This window comes from Sebastes umbrosus, chromosome 15 (genome assembly GCF_015220745.1).
Source record: "Sebastes umbrosus isolate fSebUmb1 chromosome 15, fSebUmb1.pri, whole genome shotgun sequence".
Classification (NCBI taxonomy): Eukaryota; Metazoa; Chordata; class Actinopteri; order Perciformes; family Sebastidae; genus Sebastes; species Sebastes umbrosus.
In genome coordinates this window covers 15957803-15982703 of record NC_051283.1, presented here as the reverse complement: position 1 = coordinate 15982703, position 24901 = coordinate 15957803, and the positions used below count along the sequence as shown (strand labels likewise).

General features: G+C 39.3%; 4 protein-coding genes across 6 annotated transcripts; all 4 read left to right on the top strand.

Moving 5' to 3' along the window:
- The first annotated feature begins 1764 nt into the window (after positions 1 to 1764).
- LOC119503052 (lactose-binding lectin l-2-like) lies at positions 1765 to 2522 on the top strand. The gene has a single exon (XM_037794552.1). The coding sequence runs from the start codon at positions 1819 to 1821 to the stop codon at positions 2428 to 2430; it is 612 nt and encodes a 203-aa protein (XP_037650480.1). The 5' UTR covers positions 1765 to 1818; the 3' UTR covers positions 2431 to 2522.
- Positions 2523 to 3805: 1283 nt separating this feature from the next.
- On the top strand, positions 3806 to 4647 carry LOC119503056 (lactose-binding lectin l-2-like). Its single transcript, XM_037794555.1, has 2 exons — positions 3806 to 4554; positions 4592 to 4647. Exon 1 carries the CDS (start codon positions 4056 to 4058, stop codon positions 4542 to 4544), a length of 489 nt encoding a protein of 162 aa, XP_037650483.1. The 5' UTR covers positions 3806 to 4055; the 3' UTR covers positions 4545 to 4554; positions 4592 to 4647.
- A 1205-nt stretch (positions 4648 to 5852) lies between these two features.
- On the top strand, positions 5853 to 6512 carry LOC119503057 (lactose-binding lectin l-2-like). The gene has a single exon (XM_037794557.1). The coding sequence runs from the start codon at positions 5943 to 5945 to the stop codon at positions 6426 to 6428; it is 486 nt and encodes a 161-aa protein (XP_037650485.1). The 5' UTR covers positions 5853 to 5942; the 3' UTR covers positions 6429 to 6512.
- A 4862-nt stretch (positions 6513 to 11374) lies between these two features.
- Positions 11375 to 24134, top strand: cdca7b (cell division cycle associated 7b). 3 transcript variants are annotated; one of them, XM_037794550.1, is made up of 11 exons: positions 11473 to 11491; positions 11678 to 11743; positions 14894 to 15037; positions 15128 to 15228; positions 16264 to 16516; positions 16651 to 16713; positions 18294 to 18461; positions 19461 to 19607; positions 19716 to 19865; positions 21725 to 21861; positions 23672 to 24134. In XM_037794550.1, the coding sequence occupies exons 2-11, from the start codon at positions 11726 to 11728 to the stop codon at positions 23691 to 23693; spliced, it is 1203 nt and encodes a 400-aa protein (XP_037650478.1). In that variant the 5' UTR covers positions 11473 to 11491; positions 11678 to 11725; the 3' UTR covers positions 23694 to 24134. The 3 variants fall into 3 exon arrangements, with proteins under 3 accessions (XP_037650479.1, XP_037650478.1, XP_037650477.1); XM_037794551.1 differs by lacking the exon at positions 11678 to 11743 and having other exon boundaries at positions 11375 to 11491; XM_037794549.1 differs by lacking the exon at positions 11473 to 11491 and having other exon boundaries at positions 11589 to 11743.
- The last annotated feature ends 767 nt before the right edge of the window (positions 24135 to 24901 follow it).

Here is a 24901-nt window from a genome sequence, read left to right as displayed (position 1 = left end):
GTACACTTGCTCCCAAAGTCCAGTTTGTTTGATTCGTGTGAACGCTCCGTACCGTACTCGGGCATGGTTCGTCAATCGATGCCTGAGTCAGTAATTTGTGTCCGTTTTGGGGTCCTTGACATGAAAAAGTTTGGGAACCACTGTCATAGAAAGTCATGTTTACTATTAACCTGTACATGACCCACACATGCACAAACACACATCTGCTCATTGTGTTCAAAGAGCAGAATAATTGTGCTATATTACTTATTTATTGTAAGATATTGATTATTTATGTATTTTTGAGGTGCCATGTTCAGAGGTTTGACAATGTGGAAGTGCATTCTTGAGAAGAAAACAAGTTAGTGGTTTGGAGCTGCCATGCTGGAACATAAAAGTACTTGTTGTTATGTTTTGTGGCCACTTGAGGGCAGCAGAAGAGCAAGTCAGTGTGATGATGCTCATCTCTGTCCTCTGGTGTCAAATGCTGTAATGGACAGGAAACCAACAGGAAGGTGTATTTAGTGTTTTATCGGCATTTGTCACCCTGTAAAGTTACGTTGTTGTTTACTCTGGGTAAATGCATTGAACGTCCAAAATAAAGACATAAATGTGCAGGTTCATGCCTGTACAGAGGTCATTTTATTCACATTAATTTAGCTAATGTTGGGCATCCACTCTGGTAATTCACTCATTTTTTATAATACATTACATCCCTTTGTGCAAAATAAAAATAAACAGAATTTGCATTGCAGTAAACAGTAATGACATGAAGACATTTAATTCTACAGATTTTACGCCTGCTTGTTTGTGTTGCTTTCAATTATTAAAGTGTTTTTCCATGTCTGTTCCAGTCTCTGTGTATTAGATAAATATGGGAACAGCACAGGTGTACCAGATGTTGTAATCACAAGTACACTACCTATCCAGCATGTGAATATCTCATTTTGTACTCAAAAATCAACATTTACTGCACTCTCACTTATGATAATGAAATGACACTGTTGTGAGTTAGAGAAGCATAAAGTTTATATTAAGTGTGTTGTCAGAGGCAGCAGGCAGGACTGGAGCAGGAAACAAACAAACATATTTGTACTTTTTAAATATTGTCCCACGAGAATCTGTGGGGGGTAACATGCAAAAAAAAGTAGAAATGTGTTCATCATGATTTCATTTTAAGACACACACAGCTTTTTACCTCAAAAAAACAAAAACTTGAAAGATTATTTGAATAAATTCTAGGTTTTATGTGAGGGACGCACCTGGATCAGACTCAGTGACATCCACAAAGAAGGCGCATGGATGTGGTCTGATGGCTCTGCATTCAACTTTCATTTTTGGAGAACAGGAGAACCAAACAACAAAGGAGGACATGAAAACTGCATTCAAAACAGCTTCAGTAACGATCTGAAATGGAATGACCTTCCATGTTCTGATATTTCTCCCTCTGTTTGTGCATCTGGTATAACCTCCTTAACACCTGAGATGTTATACATGTCTGATTGAAACTGGTCACTGCTCACCTGTTGCTCTGTTGACCTGCATTTGGCCTCCACAATAAAGACACAAATGTAAACTTATATTAACATATTTGTACTTTTTAAATATTGTCCCACGAGGATCTGTAGGGGGTAACATGCAAAAAAGAATAGAAATGTGTTCATCATGATTTCATTTTAAAACACACACAGTTTTTTACCTCAGAGGGTCTTTATCAGGGATAAATTCTAGGTTTTAAGTGACATCTCCAGATGAGCTGGTGGTCTGTTTTTGGCTGATATTCAGATACTGTGTGAGGAACTTGAAAGTGTTTGCCAAGTTGATTTGACCAATAATATTATGCCAACAGTGAAAACACCCTCTCTGAAGCATATAAAAGCAGCCTGTCACCGGTCTCCTTCCCATCTAACGGTGCAGATCAGCTCAGCTCCTGTGACAGACAGAGACTCTGACGCCAACATGCTCTTGTTCCTCTTCTTGTTTGGTCTGGCTCTGGGTGCCGTGTCTCCTTCTGAGGAACATGAAGTGAAGCTACAGCGTGGCAGCTGTCCCATGTTCTGGTACAGCTTCAACAACCGCTGCTACAAGTACGTCGCCACACGTATGACCTGGGCTGATGCAGAGCTCCACTGTGTCTCAGAGGGAGCCAACCTGGTGTCTATCCACAGTCTGGATGAAGACAAATTCGTCAAATCCCTGATCAAGAACTTTGACCCTACTCAGGGATATAACTGGATCGGACTGAGCGACACCCAGAAGGAAGGGGCATGGATGTGGTCTGATGGTTCTGCAATCAACTATGTCTTGTGGGGGAGTGCAGGACAGCCAGACAACATTGGAGGAATTGAACACTGTGTTCACACAAACTATTACAGAGATTTTAAATGGAACGATTACACATGCTCTAATACATTATCTTTTGTTTGTGTATCTCGCACAGTCTGTCCATAGCAACCAAGAAGATTATGTCTGATTGAACTTTGCACCTGTTGCTCTGTAGTAATACCTTAAGTCTGAACAACAAAGATACACGGGCAAGTGTGTGTACAGAAGTAATTTCATTAATCTTTTCATTCATTTTCATAAATGTTGGACACTAAAATTTCAATGGTGGCTCAAAGGAAATATTTCCAAACCTTTTGATTAATGTCATTTTTTTTCTTTCCTCATTGAAAAAAAAGTAATTTAACTGTTAATGATATGGGTACTTTCTCATATACGTATAACTCTACTCATGAATAAAAGGGGTTGTTTGATGATGATAATGTTGTTCATTTGATAATGCAATAAAAACAGAGTTCAACAACTGTTGATGAATAGTGAATGTTTATTGCTTGTCTTTTATTTCCTTGTTTTCATTTTAGAGTCCTGGTTAATTTTTACCCAAACACTCTTCATTCATGTTACTCATTGGACTATGCTGCTTTTGATCCAATAGATAATAATAATTTAACATTGTACTGTAAATAATATATATTTTTCGGTGCCAGATATCACACTGGGTCCTGCAGCATAGATGTACTGTATATCTCTTGTTTGTTTAGGAATCAGTGTCTTTTTCAACACAGCATTTCCTTGAATGAGCCCTGGATACACGTCTGGTTGATGATCATGTAAAGCAGATCAGACTCCTCGTAGAGATGCTTTCTGACATTATGATGACTGATTTCAGGGTGTGTGATGGTATCCCTCTCACCTCACGTTACATCCAACATACAAACATTCGTAAAGGGCAAGTTCTCATTATATCACTTGAGGCTGAGAAGATCTTTGATCAAATAAAGTACTTGTTTAGCATCATGAAGAATTTTGCTCTCGGGGAGGATTTTATTATCTTGATTAAGCTGATATATTATTAACCCAGGGTCAGTGAACTGATTACTGGCAAACGATCATCAGAGTTCTTCTTGTTTATTACTAACCTCATGAATCCAGCCTTCATTTTAATCTTACAGTTCTTTGCTTCCTTGTCAGGGTATCAAATTTATTTTGATAACAAATGACTATGATAATTAGATATGGCGAGAATATACAGAACTTTCCTGACTTCCTGTTTCTTGGTCTACTTCTAGATTTTTCGTACCTACGAATAACTGTAATATTAGAAACCCATTATGGCTAAATTTAAACAAAGTACGTATAGTTGTCAAGAACAATCTTATTAGTAACATTTATTTGCCCAAGTGAAGCTACAGCGTGGCAGCTGTCCCATGTTCTGGTACAGCTTCAACAACCGCTGCTACAAGTACGTCGCCACACGTATGACCTGGGCTGATGCAGAGCTCCACTGTGTCTCTACTACTTTCACTCTATTAATGAATAATAGGGATTGCTTGATAATAATAATAATGTTTAATGTGGTGTTGTTGGCTTAAGTTCAGATACTGTGTAGTTGTGTACAACTGAAAGTGTTTGCCAAGTGCATTTGACCAATGATAACACACCGACACTGCAGACACCCTGTGTGAAGCATATAAAAGAAAGTGGCCTTTCAACTGTCTCTGAAAGATTCTTGATAACATACAACAGTACAGATCACATACTCCGAAGACTTAGACAGAGACTCTGACGCCGACATGCTCTTGTTCCTCTTCTTGTTTGGTCTGGCTCTGGGTGCCGTGTCTCCTTCTGAGGAACATGAAGTGAAGCTACAGCGTGCCAACTGTCCCATGTTTTGGTACAGCTTCAACAACCGCTGCTACAAGTACGTCGCCACAGACATGACCTGGGCTGATGCAGAGATCCACTGTGTCTCAGAGGGAGCCAACCTGGTGTCTATCCACAATCTGGATGAAGAGAATTTCGTCAAATCCCTGATCAAAAACTTTGACCACACTGAGGGACGCACCTGGATCGGACTCAGTGACATCCACAAAGAAGGCACCTGGATGTGGTCTGATGGCTCTGCAGTGGACTTTGTTTTTTGGAATACAGGAGAACCGAACAACAATGGAGGACATGAACACTGCGTTCAAAACAACTATGATAACGCTCAGAAATGGAATGACGGCCAATGTTCTGATATTATACCCTCTGTTTGTGCATCTCGTATAACCTGTCCTTAGCACCTGAGATGTTACACATGTCTGATTGAACCTGGTCACTGCTCACTTGTTGCTCTGTTGACATGCATTTGGCCTCCTCAATAAAGACACAAATGTACACTTATATGTGTCTGTACACAAGTCATTTCACTAACCTTCATTTTCATGAATGTTGGACATTCACAGGTAACTCCAGTGGTTGACCAACAGTTTTTTGGTGTTTGGCATGTCTGCTCCATCTGTCCATCATCCACTGTGTGTGTGTGTGTTTGTTTGTAATGTGTGTGTGTTTGTGTTAAATCTGGGAACAGAAGCAGCAGCAGAAATTCTATCAGATGGGGGACTGTGGGACAAAATCTTATCAAATTTGGGTCCATGGTCTAATTTGTGTCCGTTTTGGGGTCCTTGACATGAAAAAGTTTGGGAACCACTGTCATAGAAAGTCATTTTTACTATTAACCTGTACATGACCCACACATGCACAAACACACATCTGCTCATTGTGTTCAAGGAGCAGAATAATTGTGCTATATTACTTATTTATTGTAAGATATTGATTATTTATGTATTTTTGAGGTGCCATGTTCAGAGGTTTGACAATGTGGAAGTGCATTCTTGAGAAGAAAACAAGTTAGTGGTTTGAAGCTGCAATGCTGGAACGTAAAAGTACTTGTTGTTATGTTTTGTGGCCACTTGAGGGCAGCAGAAGAGCAAGTTAGTGTGATGACGCTCATCTCTGTCCTCTGGTGTCAAATGCTTTAATGGACAGGAAACCAACAGGAAGGTGTATTTAGTGTTTTATCGGCATTTGTCACCCTGTAAAGTTACGTTGTTGTTTACTCTGGGTAACTGCATTGGACCTCCAAAATAAAGACATAAATGTGCAAGTTCATGCCTGTACAGAGGTCATTTTATTCACATTAATTTAGCTAATGTTGGGCATCCACTCTGGTAATTCACTCATTTTTTAAACAGTAATGACATGAAGACATTTAATTCTACAGATTTTACACCTGCTTGTTTGTGTTGCTTTCAATTATTAGTTTTTCCATGTCTGTTCCAGTCTCTGTGTATTAGATAAATATGGGAACAGCACAGGTGTACCAGGTAAAGTGCAAAAAGAACAAAACTTGTTCAAAATGATTTGAATAAATTGTATGTTTTATGTGAAATCTCCAGGTGAGCTGGTGGTCTATTTTTGGCTTATGCTCAGATACTGTGTGGTTGCGATCAACTTGAAAGTGTCAAGTTCAGCTGACCAATAATATTATGCCAACAGTACAAACACCCTCTCTGAAGCATATAAAAGCAGCCTGTCACCGGTCTCCTTCAGTGTCTTGATCCCATCAAACGGTGCAGATCAACTCCAACCAACACAACAACATCCTCATCCTGCTCCTGTGACAGAGAGACACCAACATGCTCTTGTTCCTCTTCTTGTTTGGTCTGGCTCTGGGTGCCGTGTCTCCTTCTGAGGAACATGAAGTGAAGCTAGAGCGTGCCAACTGTCCCATGTTCTGGTACAGCTTCAACAACCGCTGCTACAAGTACGTCGCCACGGACATGACCTGGGCTGATGCAGAGATCCACTGTTTGTCACAAGGAGCCAACCTGGTGTCTATCCACAGTCTGGATGAAGAAAGTTTCGTCAAAACCTTGATCAAGAACTTTGATCCTGCTGAGGGATGGACCTGGTTTGGATTCAGCGACCTTCACAAAGAAGGCACATGGATGTGGTCTGACGGCTGCCCAGTGAAGTTTACCAAATGGGAATCAGGCCAGCCAAACGGTGCAGGCAGTCAAAACTGTGGTGATCTCAACCATAATCCAGGATGGAATTGGAATGACTACGAATGTGCTACAACTTCTCCCTTTGTTTGTGCATCTCGTATAACCTGTCCTTGAGATGTTACACATGTCTGATTGAACCTGGTCACTGCTCACCTGTTGCTCTGTTGATATGCATTTGGCCTCCTCAATAAAGACACAAATGTAAACTTATATCTGTCTGTACACAAGTCATTTCACTTACCTTCATTTTCATGAATGTTGGATATTCACAGGTAACTCCTGTGGTTGACCAACAGTGTTTTGTTGTTTGGGGTGTCTGCTCCATCTGTCCACCATCCACGCTGTGTGTGTGTGTGTGTGTGTGTGTGTGTGTGTGTGTGTGTTAAATCTGGGAACAACAGTTTGAAGACTTGTCGTCTCTTTTCAACACAAGAGGAAATGCTTCAAAATATCTCCAAGTTACCAACATGTTGAACATGCCGGCTTAAGGCATAGGCCGTATATGCTGTTGCCTAAGGCGTCACTTTCTGGGGGGCGCTGGTCACCCTCTTAAAAAAAAAATATTAAAAAAAAAAAAAATAATAATAATAATAATAATAATAATAATAATAATAATAATAATAATAATAAAAAATAAACAAATAAATTAATTTTTAAAAAAATGCCAGCGTGCACCCCTCCTCATTTTCTGTATTGAGGTAACAAATGAACAAATAAAGGAAGAAAGAAAAAAGAAAGAAAGAAAGAAAAATATTAATGGTTTTTGTCTTAAAACCATTGAGATGTCTGATGTGTGTTGTGGTTTACGGGGCGTTGGGTTGGACGGTTGAACCCTGACCACGGCGCCGCTGGGGGTGGCTCCAAATTTGAATTTCGCCTCGGCCACCAAAAGGGCTAGAGCCGGCCCTGTGTTGAGATGAACACCATAATTTCTGAACAAACAGGATCACATCACATGCAACCATCTCAACTAAAAAATTGACAGACATGACAGGACAGTGAAACGACCAAAGTTTCAGTCTACAACGCTACAAGTGACAAGTCGATAAACCACTGGCTACATCTCTGCTCCTCAGTCTACTCTGAACACCACAAAATACTGTGATAAGATGATGTAAGGGATCATTTTCCTCTGGAAAATAGAAATAGTCTGGTTGGCTTTCGATGATTGATTCATTTAATAGTGATAATCCGAGAAGTCGACATTACCGAGAGAATGCTCCAATAAATACATTAGGAACTGCATACAGGCTGTAACTCTGCCTCCAGAAAGATTATTTTGGGCTTCGCTTTATGGTGAAATTAATTGGCAGAAAATTTGGCAAATTGGGGACAAACATTGTCTTAGTAATAAAGTTAAAGAAGTTTCCTTTGAAGTTTTACATCGTATATATCCAGCAAAAACGACATTGGAGAGATTTAGAATTGATACAGAGTATTCTTGCACTTTCTGTGAACTAGAAGAAACAATATTTGATTTGTTTTATCAATGTGTTCATACCAGAATATTTTGGGTGGATGTTCAGCATTATTTAAGAAGGAAAACAATTGACAGGATAAAGACATTTTTATTTGTTTTGAAGGTAATGAAAAACGATATAATGTTCTTTTGAAAATTGGGAAATTTCACATTCACAGGAAGAGATGGGTGGACTCCGAACCAAATTTTGAATATGTTTTATCAAGAACTGCCTCAATATGGCACCATGACAAGAAACAGTGAAAATAAGAAGGCAATTAAAATTAATTATGCATTTGATAAAATCCATATGGACCAATGAGTATTTATTCTGAATTTGTATTACTTTTTCTTTATATATATGTATGTATATATTTTATTGGTAATATTTATTTCATTTTATTTTTTAACTTTATAAATGTACCCCTGACATGAGCAGTTCTTGTATGTATATACTTTTAACATACTTATATTTTCTTAAATACAAAAATGAATAAAAAATAGAAATAAAATATAATAAATAAAATAAAATAAATAATAATAATACATATATATATATTATTGTTTTTATTAATTTTTTATTTAATTTTTTTACTTTATAAATGTAATGTACCCCTGACGTGAGCAGTTTTTGTATTTATATACGGTTAATATACCGTAAAAAAAAGATACTCTGGGTGAGTCAGTCATGGGGAGAAGATCAGACGATCAATTAAAAGAAGGGCTGGAGGAAACAGAAATAGCAAAGATTGAGTGCATTCAGACATATGCAGGCATGAAGTGAATGAATCAAAAAGTGGAGCATCTTAATCCCTGCCCACATCTCCAATTTGATCAGCAATTCATAAAAAGCAAAATGGTTATTTGCTTTTATTGCAAGAGGGACCAAAAATAATTCCCCTAAAATTAAATAAATAATTAAAACATAAGTTAAAATCATTCTATAATGGCTGATTTGCAGGGAAAAGTGGAAAAACTTTCCACCTTTCCAGCTTTAATGGGAATTCACTGGAGTAAACTGTACATAATACTTCCCTGTAATGTTGACTAATGCAAACTGATCACACCCTGAACAACAGTATGTATTTAAATGATACATCACTGAAATGACCCAAAACAAGTGGATCGGCTTCAGTTATGGGACCGCGGGCCTTTAGATCGTGAGAGAGGGACAGAACGAGAGGGGAGCAGCAGGAGGGTCTGAGAGAAGGAAGAAGAAGAGATGAAGAGGAGACCATTTCAGTTTGAAGGGACTTAAAGCCAAAGAGCTTGTAGTTAAAGAGGAGGGAGAGGCAGAATAATTTTGCAATGTGTAAACAGCTGCCTCTGTCTCATCTCCGCTGATTCCAGCTGGCATGAACTATGACGATAAGCGGTAAACCCTCCATGTGCTCTGTGTGTATTATGGTTTCCTGACGCTGCTGACCTCTAACCCCTATCATTTTGCAGTCATCCTGACAGGAAGGCCTATTTTACCCAGCAGGCTTCTGTCAGCTAAACAACAGTGGAGGATGAAATAGTAATGAGGGAGCTGAGACAAACAGACAGTGATGCAGGTGCTGTGTAATTGTCAATCTGGCACAGTGTATTTGGAAATTGATATATTAGCCTTAAGTAGAAAGGTCATAGCCAGGCTTTTAAAAAAATACTCAGGTCATAGCCCAAGTCTACCAAATCTACTATAATTTTATTTTCCAATATGAATGTAAATAAAAAAAAATGCTCCCAAAGCCCTCTGCAAACTGCCAGGAAAACTATTCTGCTATAGGAAATCCTTTATTTGTTGTTCTAAAAGTAGGTTGCAGCCAACAGTCTGTTAGCTTAGTTTAGCATAAAGACTGGGAACAGTGGGAAGCAGATAGCCTGGCTCTGTCCAACGGTAACAAAATCCACCTGTACCTCTACAGCTCACTTATTATCACTTAGATCCTACGTGTCACAGCTGAGTAACTGTATTTTGTTGTATAATTAATTTTATGTTTGTATATTTGTACTGTGAAATATATTTACTAGGGCTGTCAATCGATTAAAATATTTAATCGCGATTAATCGCAAATTAATCTCACATTTTTGTATCTGTTCAAAATGTACCTTAAAGGGAGTTTTGTTTTGTCAAGTATTTAAAACTCTTATCAACATGGAAGTGGGCAAATATGCTTGCTTTATGCAAATGTATGTATATATTTATTACTGGAAATCAATTAGCAACACAAAACAATGACAAATATTGTCCAGAAACCCTCACAGGTACTGCATTTAGCATAAAAAATATGCTCAAATCGTGGCAAACTGCAGCCCAACAAGCAACAGCTGTCAGTGTGTCAGTGTGCTGACTTGACTATGACTTACCCCAAACTGCCTGTGATTATCATAAAGTGGGTATGTCTGTAAAGGGGAGACTTGTGGGTACCCATAGAATCCATTTTCATTCACATATCTTGAGGTCAGAGGTCAAGGGACCCCTTTGAAAATGGCCATGACAGTTTTTCCTCACCAAAAGTTTGGAGCGTTATTTATTTGTAAGTATCTTCACTCTAGCTTTAAAACTGAGCCCGCTACAACCTCCGAAAGACCGGCTGCTTTAATATGCAAAAGAAATCAGTGGCATTAAAACAAATGTCCGTTAAAGTGGCAGTAGGCAGTATATTTTTGGCATCATTGGGCAAAAATTCCATAATAACCTTTCAGCATATTGTAATTCAAGTGTTCTGAACTAGACTTCTGCTCCTCCTCATGGCTCTGTTTTCAGGCTTTAAAAAATCTATCACAGGTCATTTCATTGAGAGAGCTTTCCTATTGGCTGTGCTCCGGTCATGTGACCGGTACTTGACGTTCCTTCAACAGATTTTACAATGGAGGCCACGTCACAAACTTTCTCATTTTACAGCTAAACCGTACACTACAAGATGATTCTGAAAACATTTGAACATCTGAAATAGGCATTAATGTAAAATAATATTGATTCATATTTGATCAGCGCTGCCTAGTTTGACCATTTGGTTGGAGTTCACGAGTAGACAGCAGCTGGACAGCAAACCTCAGATCAGCTCTTACTGCTTGTTTTCCTCAGGTCTGTGAAATCTTGCAGATGCCGTTAGGAGCACCGGATGACACAGAGACACATGATTTTTTTCAGATTACCTGTCTCATGTACTACTGTCAGGATTTACTCCACTACATTGGTCTGATAGCTTTAGTTACTTTTCAGAGAATAAATTTGAATGTGAATTTGCAAACTAAAACTATAATAAATTCATCCATGCATTGGCCTGTACTACGGTAAGACTATGGGGCAGTATCTTCTTCTTGTTCTTCTTTGGTGTTTATTGGCAAACCATCTTAGAGGTGCATTACCGCTACCATCTCGACTGGAGTGTGGAACAGGAGATTGTGCAGAAACAAAATAAAAAAATAAATAAAAATAAAAATAAAAATAATAATAATAATAATAATAATAATAATAATAAAGAGGAAAACTCTAGATTCGTTTCACTAAATCAGTTTCTCTTAAAAACTGAATAATTTCCCAGTAGATGTTATCTGCTGTATTCCTATGAGGCAGGTTATATTACCACCATGGATGTAAAGAGAACGCTAACCACGCCCATAGGCCGTTTTCGCGCGAAAGGACGGACTGCACCATTGTGAGTGCGGGGGGGGCCTCAGAAGTAAGTCTACTCCTAAACATAAAGAGAAACTTCTTTATTGAAAAGTACAAGTAAGCGGAGGCTATTTTAACTTATCCGGTTGTTAATGATGTTCAAAATTACACTCATTGGACTTAACTACAAATTTACGTGTACGCCCGCTAACAACAAACCCCCTACATTTGCAAATTACCGGACTGCTCTAGCGGTTGGTTTTTTAAACACCAACCTCTCTACTCATTGATTTTCTTTTTTAGACAAAAGTTTGCGTTTAACAGACATTTTACCGATAAACGGAGATAAAAATGACCCTCAAATCAAAGGTAAGCGGCAGAGCACTGCATGTAAATGTACCTTTATTTATCACGTTGATTTTTGTGGTCGCAATGAGTCAAAATGAGCACTATTGTTACCAGGTAACGTTGTGCGGCCTGGAGCTGCTCCATTGTAAAGGAGGCAGTCACATGTTTCTCCCGCGAAAAAAGTGGGATTTTCTGGCTGTTATTTACTTCAGTCCTGTAATCCAGACATCCTGTTATATTGTCATGTCAGCTAGTTCATACGTGAGCAGTGAGCTGGTCGTTCACATGTTGAACAGTGAGCTGATTACTGAGAGTAAAGGAGAGCATGTTCAGTGTTTCTGTCTATAGGAGCTGGTAGTAGTGATGTGTCGTCGCGGACGAGCCGGTTCAAAGAGCCGGCTCTTGTAAGTGAACTATAAGAGCCGGCTCCTGTCAGAAAGCTGTTTTTTTTCTTTTTTTTTTCTCTTTTTTAAAAAAAATTAATTCAAGGCAGAATAATAGGACAATCTTCTCCGCGCCACGGGCACTCCATGCACTTACTGTGACTGAATGTTGTGTTAATGACATCCATGCGACCAATCAGGTGATGACAGACAAGGATCATACCATCAAGCAGGTGCACGGCGCGCTGACGGTCTACAGGTACAGAGCAGGAGGGAGAGGAGGAGAGAAAGAGAGAGGAGTGAGGTGCGCGAATAGCAGACAAGATGAGTGACAGTCGGAAACGAAGCAGCATGTTAAATTATGGTATTCTGGAAATTACAAGGTTTAGTATAATTATATTGAATAATTTAAGTGATATATGTGCTCACATACTAATCATAGGTCAAAACAGCTAAAGCTAAATTTGGCTGAATTATAAAAAGGCAGAAGTGGTAAAATGAAGAGCCGTTTGGGAGCCGAAAGAGCCGGCTCTTCTTGGTGAGCTGAGCCAAATGATCTGGCTCACTAAAAAGAGCCGGGATTCCCATCACTAGCTGGTAGTTGCTTCTCCCTCTTCCTTGAAGGTCAGAGGTCAACTCCCCCTGAGGCAGGAGGGCATGGTTCAGCAGATATCAACAAATGGATCAGACACAGCTTGACTCTGTTTTACATAATAACAATTTCATTTAATTTCACTTTTTCATGTAGAATACAAAAAAAATAAAAAATAAAGAGAATGATCATACCAACAAGTGGACAGTCAGAAACAAGTAGTATTTATCAGAATCAGAAGAATCTGAATTGTGTTTATTGCCAGGTGTAAGAGGTATACACTAGGAATTTGCTTTGGTATTGTTGGTGCAAGTAAATAGTATAATAACAAAAGAATAGATAAAAATGTTAGAATAAAATAAGAATAAAACAATTGAATTTCTACCAATATACAAATGAAAATACAATGCTTTTCATTATACAATGAAAAGCATAAGAAAAATAAATTGTCAAACTCTTGATGCCTTGATTTACATATTCGAAAAGGAGTGAGAAGAAGTATAAACTTATTTAATCCCACCCCTTCTCCATAAGTCAATTATTAATTATTAACCAGCTTCCTTATTGAGCCATACATATACTCTAATTAAATTTTCCTAAATTTGTCTAACTATAATTATTATTATTTATAATTATTCTAACTATAATTATTACCTTTAATCTGTGTCATACAGAAATATAAATTAATTACTGATATAATTATCCTTATCAAAATATAAATGTATCAATCCAGAATACCAATTCATTACTTATAATATAACTTAATCATATTGACTATTTGTTATCTTTTCTTATATGCGCGAATTATTATTTATAATATACAATTATATAAAATATTATATTAAAAAAATTCAGTTTCACATGCACATATTTGTCAAAGACGGCCAAAAATTCAGTCTTGCCCCTAGATAAAGGCTTGCACACACTGTTGTCATAAGCACCCATTAAAGAATAATGTGTTTGGTATTTTACCATCATCATTACATATTTTAAAACTGCATAACAACCTTTAAATATAAAAAATATAAACATAAGCACTGACACACCCCCGTGTTTACAATATAAATGTTTATTTTTTTGACATATAGACTGACTCACAGATTGAAACAACGCCTAGGCTAAGACTAGACATCTACTAAACTTTCACTTTTTAATCTAGAATAACCATAATCTAAACTAAACGTCTACAGACAAAAAGACGTGTAAGATACATCTATTAAACATAATTTCAACGTCAATTTGCTCAGTGGGATGTCATTTCCGTATTTGATCACCTTCATCAAGTGTGCATGCCCAAATTCAAAACTTTTTTACATAGGCTGTTTGGTTTTAATTAGGTTAGGTCAGAAGAAAAGAAAAACAAATATGTGACAAAAATGGTTAAATTAATATTTATTTAGTTATTCATTACACACAGCATTAGGGACTGTGAAACCCAAACAATGAGGAAGTAAAGCCAATGTCAACAAAGTACAAGGGTTAAGTGTCTGTTCCTTTTCCACTCCACTTTGTCATTGGTCGTAAATTTCCCTGTCCTGCTATGGCTGAGAAGTTGCACATGCCTGTAGTGATAAGGACGTCCTTGGCTACAGTTTGGTATCTGCCAATGTAAACTCAAGAAGACAAGTTCACTTCAGTAACAGCCAGTCTCAGCGCTGGTCTTCCTGGCAGTGGCGTGACAACTGACACAGCTGAACTAAATTCATTGTTCCCACAGCATTTGGTTAGTGAGGTTCAAGGATGTCCACTGATAGAGTGGTGCTCCCTCTGGTGTAAAGTGTGAATATTGATCCTGTGGAGTTTTCCTGTAAAGAACAACAAAAGTTCTGGTTACAGTCAGTGTTACTCACCAAAACGCATTGTGTTAGCAAATGTGTTGAGTGCATTTTCTTCCCAATAAAACATTTGCAAAGCAGATTTTTTTTTTTTTTTAGCCAGCGTTGTTTACATCCATGTCCACTAGCTTGCAGTCTTCTTCTTTGCTGGTGCATTTCAGCATATATTGGCGTGTCACCGCCACCTGTTGATCAGTGGGATAGTGTGACACCAATGGCAGGACTGTGTACCGTGTCACCTGTGTGCATGTGCACGAGAAACACAAAACGGGCACCCACTCGTAGAACAACGGGTCAAAAGCGCCACATCCACAACTCAGTTTATATGTATATATATGATGCTTGATATGTCTGTCAACAGGCTCCGTGTTTCAAATCCAAGTTCATCACCGCTGAGCTGGCTCGTCTGTTCAGCCAGTCGGACAGCGAGGAGGAGTTTGAAGGTTTCAGCGAGGATGAGGAAGACGAGGGCAGAAGATCTGTTAACAAAAGGCTAAAGACCAAGGTACTACTAATATTTAATGAAAATGTGTGCGATACCGCAGCTAAAGAAGCACCAGACTAAATGCTTTTTTTTATCGTTTTTTTTCTCCAGATGGTGGATTCAGAGGAGGACAGCGAGGTGGACACAGGCTTCTACTCTGATGGCGAGGAGGACCCCCAACCAAAGAGGAGGAGTCTTTTAGTTGCCCTGAGGTGCGTGTGGGTGTCAGTTTGTAGATGAGCAAACGGATAGTTGCTGCACCTTTTGTTTTTAACCTAGGGATGATCACTGTATGTTTATGTCTAAATATCCTTTAGTGCTGCTAGCATGAACAAAGAATCTGAAGTATGAAGTATTATTAATCTCTCACACACATAGTCTATCCTCTGTGTTGTTTGAGTAACTACAATGAGCCCAACAATTGACATAAATATAGAGGAGTCTTGTATAGGAGTCAACCCACGTTGCAGAATAGCTGGTCCACCTTAACAGCCCACATTAAGTGAGTCTGAGCCGTGGTTCTCGCTAACTTCGGGGCTAACCCCCTTCACTCTTACTTCACTTGGCGTGGGTCTGGAGGAGTTGTAACATTTATTCACCGACAGCCTAAACTGTACACACACCGCACTGCTACGTTCACATCTATAACGTTACTGCTGACTTCATACTCCCCATCAGTCTCTCTCAAACGCACACTCCCTAACGTTACCAGCCGCCAATCTTGGAATACACTGGCTGGTGGAAACCCGTCTCCTCTCGTCAACCCTAAAACACATTAACTTTTTAGTAAACAAACACAACGCGCACCATGCGGTTACACAAACGGTCACTCTCTCCTTATCTCGACCGCACACTCGCTAACGTTACGCTGGGCTTGCATAACACTGGTAGTAATCAAACAGTTTTAATGATAATTCAAATTTGAAACGGTAATACTAACTGCCGCAATTTTTCCCGTGATATATCGTGAAACCGATAACTGTTACATTACTACTCATGAGGTTAATTATTTGTGTCACATTTGACGGCTTGAATCTTGATCAGGCAGAAATATAAAGGCAATAATAATTGTAATTTGGCCAAAAAAAGTGAATTGGTCATAGATTCATCTTATCGCTGTTTTCCACGGTGTTCATCCTAATTGCCCAACTATACAAGGGGCCGTCGGAAACACAGACCTGTTTCATTACAACTGTGTTGATTCTCCAGTGATTGAACAAGGATCGAATTTTAATCTTCATCCTCAGGTTTCCCGTCAAAAGACTGTCGACCCCCAAACAGGAACTGCAAGAGAAAAAAGCCAAAAAGCCAGTCAAAGAACCTCCACCTTCACAGAGATCCAGTGGAAGGCAGAGGATGAAGAGGCAACAGCAGCAGCAGCAGCAGCAGCAGCAGCAGCAGCAGCAGGATGAGGAAGAGAAGGAGGAGGAGGACAAAGAGGAGGTCCTGTCCCAGAGCCTACGGAAACGAGACAAGAACATCCAGGAAAACAAGGCCATGGTAATGGACCCTTTCAGCCTTTTGTGTTGTCTCCATATTCTGACAAACTGTGTGATCTGTGTCCTAAAATGACATCAGTCCCTCCTTTTGTTACATGAACTTTGACTCTGGTCTTCTCTGCTGTTGTCTTTCAGCTGGCTAAGCTGTTTGCTGATCTGAGCAGCATGGCTGACCTGACTCCTCCCACCACTCCTCAAGTGAGTATACTCACTAGCACCAGTTTCTCACAACCATATAATAGAAAAATTAACAAGTAAAAGAACTATTCATTTAAAGAGAATTGATCACCAGCAACATTACTTTTATTTGACTGTTTTGTCCAAAGCGAATTTCAGTAAGTGCATTCAAACTCCATAGGAACAAGAGTTAGATGTCATCCTAAATTGTAAGTAATAATCTGGGTGTCAATGTTCACTTAAGACCATAAGTTTACTTTGGTCTCCATGAGTTCAATTAAAAGAGTGGTTGTTTATTTAATGTTTATTCGTATAAGGTCCTGTGTATAGCAGGAATCAATGCTACATACCATAGTGTTTATAGCCTAAGTTAGTTTGCAAAACCTTTCCCTACATGGGCTCAAAAAAATATATACAGAACAATGCAAGACACAAACAATGCTACAATAAAATAAATCTATTTTTGGTTTTATTTTCTGTGTCACTTTTTAGGATTTCTTCTTTTTACTCAGACATTATGAAAACTCTAATTGCATGTAATTACTAGACGTTATCAATATTGACTTATTGGGTCATTCGTTTTCTAGTAACTCCTTTTTTTACCTTTTCATAGTAAATTTGATGAGTGTCTGACGCATGTTAAACAGTAGTTGATGGAGGGCTGTGGTTGCAGGTCAGATAACCATAGCCGGGTTTCCACCAAGATGTTCCTGATAATTTTAGTCCCAAGACTACTTTTCAAGGTTCCTTCAGCCAGTTGTTCTCTGCGTTTCCATAGCGGTCTGAAGACCTGCGAAGATTAGGCAAATTAGTCCGCTCACGTATGAAAAAGCAGCATGACTGGGCTGCTGGTGGTCACAGCGGTAAACACACTCTGACTGCTGCGTCATATTTACTGATGCAAGTTGGATGTAGTGAATGAAATACAGAGGAGGAAAATGAAACTAAGAGCATCTGTCTCCACAGTAAATCATCTGTTGAGTGTTTGATGGTAATTTATTTGTGCTTTATAACAGAACCGCCGTGAAACAATCAGAAAATAACTTTTTTTCTATCATTCACAGCACCAACGTGCTGTTTGTCTCTTCTACCGCTCGCCCTCTTGGCTTGCTCACGCGATCTCTCTCTCCTTTTCTCTCCGTCTTTTTTTAAATGATTCGGGAAGCTGACCGCAGAGCCAGCCTTTACTTTTAAGGTTATCAAACCAAGAGAAATGCTCTCCCCTTGTCCTAAAATGGTCTTGTTTTATGACTGAAGCGGTACACGTTGAAGCAGCGGCGCTATGTGTGTTTGACCAATCAGCGACGGTCATCTCTGCAAACTCCACCCTGGAAGTTCCTGTACTTTCAGAAAGTAATGTTCCCGGAACTTAATATAGACTCTGGATCCTGCTGTCGAAACGCAATGAGTTCCTCAAAAGGTTCTTATTTCCGAGGGAAAGTACTTCAAGTACACTTAATTCATCAAAAAGATTTTAGGTTAATAAAGTAGATTTTAGGTAAGATGTTTTAGTAATAAGATTAGCTGTTTTTTTGTATTATAGAGACTGATTTCTTTTACTGTTCTGATTTGTAAACACTGTCTTTGTTTTATTTCTGCAGAAGAAGAGGCGGGCGCCAGAGAAACGCAAGTTTGAACCAGAGAGGGGGTCAGAAAGGAGGAACCCTTCCCGTAAGGCTCGTCCTCCTGAGAACTTTGCAGTGGAGGAAAAGAGCGAGCCGCTCCCCCACAGAAACCCCCGGACTGTAGACATCAGAAGACTGTTGGAGGTACGATTAGCAACACACACTTCACACTGTGGGCTGACATCTACAGCATACACACAGTCATTTACAACTCTCATGTATGTGTGATGCAATGAAGTTCAAAGGAAAAGGGAAGTTGTTTAATATGTGAGTTTTTTATGGAGAAGTTCTTCATTATATGTCATCTATACTGTAAATACAGTGTTGTAGCAGGGAAGTGCTTTGGTTGTATGTTGATAAACAGGTAGTCACATACTTAAATTGTGCTGTTATATTTCATATCAAATTTTCTATTTCAAGCACCGTTTTTAGCCAGACGTTGTTTAATTTGAGAGAAGTTTTAACATCTTCAGTGAAGTAATTTGTGCATTCAAAATACGCAATTACAGTCAGTAATGCCTCGTTCACACTACACGACTTTAGCCCTGATTTTCCACTCGCGGATAGTTTCTGGAGCTCCCTGACAAAACCCCCAGATCAGAGGCAAATCCGCGTTGGCGCTCGCGCGATATTTGTGAACTGTTCAAAGACACGAGCCTAGTGGCTCGCCGGTGCCTCGCAGAATAATTCCAGATATCTGCCATGTTGAATATCTGGACTTGTTGGGGAGGCCGTCGGGGAGATACAGCCAATTAGAGCAGAAGAAACGCAAACCTGGCGGGGGGGTCGCCTGTAACAAGGAACTTACTGTCTGTGTTGCATTTGCAACACGGACCAAAGTTGTTGCACCTAGGGTGTGGGATGTTTGCATGAATAAACATAACACGTTGAATGATCTACGTAGGGGAAATAGTAAAGAGGTGTTGAAACAGGCTATTAGTAGCCTACATGTGTGCCAACAAGCGTGACCACGCCTGTGTCACTTCTAGCGTGTGTTTGAAAGTCGTGTAGTGAACTTGGCTTTAGTTATCTAGTCAACTAATCTCAGCAGCCTTTCTACAAATTAAATGTCTCAAAAACTAATTAAACTGAAAAGAAAGTTCAATATTACTTATCCTCAATCTGTCGGTTGTGATTGGGCAGGTGGATGAAGAAGCCGGTGAGAACGGGCTGAAGAAAAAGAAGAAGAGGAGGAGCTACTATGAGGTGAGGTCAGTTGACGATATCACCAAAGAAGACCTGGACAACATAGCGTACCGAAGCAAAGACAAGATCTGGGACAAGGAGAATGTGAGTCACATTTACCCATTTAGTGGTCCACCGTATTATACTGTCAGGTTTCCTGTGTTAATACGGTTCTTCACAGTGTATATGTGTGTGTGTGTGTTATTCTTTCAGGGCAGCTCGTGTCACCAGTGCAGACAGAAGACTCTGGACACCAAGACGGTGTGTCGCAGCGGTTTCTGTGTGAAGGGCAAAGGTCAGTTCTGTGGGCCGTGCCTGAAGAACCGCTACGGAGAGGACGTACGCGATGTGCTTGTCGACCCGGTCAGTGCTGATACACACAACACGTTAATCATTTAATTCTTCATTTCTCTCACTTTGGATTTGGTAAACTGGAGATAAATGTGGGGGTCTTCCGAGACAAAACAAACTTTGTCAAACCTGAAGTGGCTGAATTTTAAATCTCACAAAGCACTGCAAGTTACAAACGGATTAAAGATCTGTTTATTTTGTTTTTGGATCTCGTCACTTATAATAAAAAGCTATCGCAAAGTCTTACTGAAGGGACAATTAAAAGCAAATAATACGTAACAGGGAAAGTAAGAGTACTATCATTCACAGCTGGGGGTAATGAAGTGGTCAGGGATAATATTGACAAGCTTTAATAAGCTGTCATGTTTACAAGTGAATACAATGAGGTTTTGATTTTATTTTTAATTTTTTACCACACTGTTATGCTGTCTTATTACTGTGTCTGGTGTTTCAAAGATGTTTCCTTACAATGTATATTAGCCTTGGTTTTACATAGGAAGATAATATTCTATAATGATTGAGTTGTTTTTGTATTGCTAACAAAATAAATAAAAATAATAAATAAATAACACGTTTTAAAGGGAGAATCAGAAGTGCTTTCAGATAAATATATATTTTTGTTATGCCGATTGATACGTAGTTATTGAAAGCATTTATATTTTCTTTTCGAACATCTGGTTGGAAATTGTGGGATTCAGTTACATTTACAGTGACAGCCATACGGCTTTTTTGTTTTAAGTAAAAGCTGAACAGAAGAGGTGGGGACCAACATATCTGAACAAAGCAAAGGGCACCACCTACAGAAACTTTAACTTAATTACTGGAAAATCCAAACAAAAGGATGCAGAATGTAAGGTCAAAATACAAACGAAGACACTGTGTCCAAGCCAGAACTAGGCTAAAATGTAAAGAAGAGACAGAGATTGTTTTGTAAATTAGATTTTTATGCCTACAGCAACAGCCGTGGCCAGAGGTATTAAGTTTACGTATGGACCCACGAGATATCTCAGGAACACCTGGAGGGAATTTCTTCAAATTTGGCACAAACGTCCACTCAGGGATGAGCTGATTATTTTGGCGTTCATAGGTCAAGGTCACTGTGACCTCACAAAACGCATAACTCAAGAATTCATAAGCTAATTACTACCATTTCACACAAATGTCTAACGGGATAAAATGAAGTGATGACATTTTGGACTGACATGGATGTAAACTGCAACTTGACTGGTTGGCGAAGGCATACCAACGCAAAGCGCTAATTGTAGTTTATTATTGTACATAGTTACCTACATGAAGTAGCATCTATGCTTGTGTGTGAAAACCACCAACCTCTTTTTTTAATTTATTAATATAACATAATTATTTACAGTTCAGAGTATTCAGTTAATAAGTGAAACTAGACGACAGTTGGGGCTGTTGTGCTAACTGAAGCTTACATATGCATCACAAAACATATTAGATATATTTATATATTGTGCTTATCACAGTCTCATTAGTCATGGTTTAACTTTAGGCACCTGTTTGAATTGTGTCCCTGTCTAGTCAAAGTGCTATTGACAATGTGGGAAAAATCAGTGACCGCTTACCAGCACAGATCCTGGCTAAAGAAGAATCAGAAAACCGATGCATTGAACATTTTTCAGTGTATTTACAGTGTGTGACTTTATGAATGCATGCCTATTTTATACAAATGTTAGTATGACAAAATCACAAGTATATGTTGAGTATTCATACCCAGAAGTAGCAGGTGATGTGAAAATGTTTAAGACTTGAAGGTGAAAGGAACATGAAACCTCAACAGGGATTAACTTGTGTAGCAGAGTAACAACACGGCCGGTCACCCACATTAAATCTGGACCTTTTCTTTGTAGACGTGGTCGTGCCCCATCTGCCGAGAGATGTGTAACTGCAGTCTGTGTCGTAAGAAGGAGGGCCGCTGTGCTACCGGCAACCTGGTGGGATTGGCCCGCTACAACGGCCACGACAATGTCCACGAGTATCTGGCGCGGTACGTAGTCTCAGTCTCCCTGTACAGTTCAATGTTTCAAACCTGGATGGGATCTCACTAAAACTGCCATGATGTGAACATTTTAGGAATTTGATTAGGAGCGGTCAGTGTAAACTGACTGTAAACCACTGTTGGAAAATGTCTGTGCTAATGCATTGAGCACGGAATTAGGAGAATCTGCTTGAATTGCTGCTTTTCTCTTTTTTATATAGCTGAAAATTTAATATTTTTGGGGTTTTGGAGAGCAAGTTTGACAAAACAAGCTCTTTTAAGACGTTACCTTGAGCTCTGTGTAGTGATGGGCAAAAATCAACAAAACAAATCTATTGGAACAACTCTTTTTAGTTTCCGGTATGTACCGGGTCAGCCTGTCGAACGTACCAAGTGCTCATGAATCACCGACTTTGCCCACTCGCTGTTATCGTGGCGTACCGCTCACGCTGCCTGCTACGATGGTGCAGTCGCTCAAAACGTAGGAAGCGGCGTAGACAGACCCAGCGGCACTGAATGAACGAGCGAGAACCAATTGAATCGGACTCGCAGCAGGTTAATGGTTCATTTCAGTGGGCAACTCCAGGTCCTGAAAAATGAAGCCAATGTAGAAGTGCCTCAAACTTGCATTCTTTCTAATAGCCAGCAGGGGGCGACTCCTCTGGTTGCAAAACTGATTGTATAGAAGTCTATGAGAAAATGACCCTACTTCTCACTTTGTAAACATGAGCTTATAGTCTCAATCACTGGTTTCTAGTCTTCTTCAATACAGCATGATGTTCATTTAGTAAATTATGGACCCACTTAGAGTCAAATAGACCATAAAGCAGGGTATGCTTTAGGGCGTGGCTACCTTGTGATTGACAGGTCGTTACCACGGCGTTGTCCAGTCTGGGAGTTGTCTTTGTTTTCGTCTTACAACTTAAATCCTTTCACAGTGTGTTTTCACTTAATGAAAGTTAATTATAACCATTTTGGTCAAAAAGATGAAAACATTTTATTCAGGGTTCGGTTCGGTCACTTCTGGTTGCAAAAAAACAAGATGGCGACTCCAAAAAGCTGAACTTGAGGCTTTACGGCAGTCCACAAATCAATGGGTGACGTCACAGTGACTGCGTCCCATTTCTTATATACAGTCTATGGTGCATTCATGTGCTCCGCGGATGGCCCCATTTCCAGAGTTGGGATGTTGTTCTTCAGACTTCGGTCTTCTTTAAGTCGTACTGTGGAAACAACATAGACGCTACAAAGAAGACGTGTTGTATTTTATTGCTCAAAGTGTTTAAACAACACATTGATAGCTGTTTCCAGTATTTGTGTGACAACGAAGAGCAGAGGAAACTTGATCAGGTGAGCCATGAAATATGATCGGGACCTAATTTTTCTGATTATTCTGACACTACATGAATGCAGCACAAATGCCCTGTACATGGTTGGTCAGTTACATGTCATTGAGCTTACATAGCCTACCTACATAGAAGTAGGATGCTGAAACACACATTCAAATGAATATTTGATCTTTTATTAATGTGAACTTGTACATGATGACTGGTAATGATTTTGAAGAGAAGTTTTGTGGGGCGGGCAACGTGTACTCTAACGTGGTGTCACAGAGAAACTGACGAGAGTCAGTCTGCACATCTTCAGCTCTGGGAAATTGGGATGTGTATTTTTCATTGTTTCCTGATATTTCCAAGAGAGAAGTGTTTATTGATTAACTGGAAAAAATACTTGCAGATCAATAATGATTGGTTGCAGCCCTTCTGAAGACTATTGTGACAGCAGATAGAGCTCATGTCTTGTTTTGTCTCCATCGCAGCATTCAGAAGGATGTGCAGTGAAGTCCAGAGAGAAGACCAGAGAGGAGAACCTACAGCTAGAACCCGGAGCGCGCTCTCTTGCTGCACAGTACCGTAGAACTCATTTTAATGTACACTTTTAGGTTTAGATCAACCTTTTTATCCAACTAGAGAAACAAAAAGATGTTGTTTTTTATATCATTTTAACACAAGGCACATACACTGTTAATATGTTTGATAGAGCCTGATGTAAGCCTGTATAAGATGCAGAGATGTTTTTGTTGTTTTAAAGTCAATACTCTGTCAGTACTTTGAGTTGTATATTTTCATTTTCTTCTCTTGATGTTAGAACAAATGTAAGCTATGGTTATTTTCTGTGTTACGGATGCAAAAGGAGCCTTTTTATATACCTTCTACTTTCCTTAAAGTGAGCATTGTTGTCATTCCACTGAAAATTCTAATAAAATGGCATTATCTAAATGATTTGCCATGTTTTATATATATATATATATATAAAATTATGGAGGCTTTTATCTGTTGGATTCACCACACACGACACCACAGTGTCTTTTAAAGAAGGAAAATCAAGCCCAACTTTATTGTACATTTAGGGGAGGTGCATACACCTATTCTGCACCAAAGTTGTCTGAAAGGTTGCTGCAGGCAAGTGTGTGTGGCTGCTGTATACGTGGTGTCATTTCCCCGGGTGAGTGGGGTCCGATCCAGGTCAACTGCTGCTCTTGAGCCAGTCAGCTGACCTCATGTAATGACCAGGTAGCAATGCTGCAGGGCAGGGGTCACAGCACAGTCACAGGTCAACTTGAGGTCGCTGGGTCTTCATGAGGCAGGCAATAAAGTGGTGCAGGGATGACGTATTTCTGTAGGCCAACCCGTAAATCAGAATCGCACGCTTCCCCCTCAACAAAAAGAGTTTTGGATTATTGCAGAAAATAAGCTCTGTAACAAACAAACATTCAGACAATCTCCACAGATGAACACCACTTCTATGATTTTTGAAGTGTGAATGCAATCTCCAGATGTAAAAAGCTTACATTAGGCTATAAACAAACTACACCACGGTCACATGAGCGTGAGTATACACAACGTGGCTGTAAAGGCGGACGAGTCGACGTGATGACGTTTTGAGTCTCATTTAGCCACTTTATAGCAACCGCCTTGTTTTAAGACACATAAAAGCTTCAAAATTCACAAGTGGAATATTTACTGATGTATTTTATATTGTAGAACAA

Excerpts from the sequence above, each read along its gene's own strand:
- cdca7b (XM_037794550.1), top strand. Across the intron at positions 15,038-15,127 it reads ACAAAAGGCTAAAGACCAAG|ATGGTGGATTCAGAGGAGGA; the intron begins GTACTACTAATA and ends TTTTTTCTCCAG. Across the intron at positions 16,517-16,650 it reads TCCAGGAAAACAAGGCCATG|CTGGCTAAGCTGTTTGCTGA; the intron begins GTAATGGACCCT and ends GTTGTCTTTCAG.
- LOC119503056 (XM_037794555.1), top strand. The coding sequence starts at position 4,056 with ATGCTCTTGTTCCTCTTCTTGTTTGGTCTGGCTCTGGGTGCCGTGTCT.
- LOC119503052 (XM_037794552.1), top strand. The coding sequence starts at position 1,819 with ATGCCAACAGTGAAAACACCCTCTCTGAAGCATATAAAAGCAGCCTGT.
- LOC119503057 (XM_037794557.1), top strand. The coding sequence starts at position 5,943 with ATGCTCTTGTTCCTCTTCTTGTTTGGTCTGGCTCTGGGTGCCGTGTCT.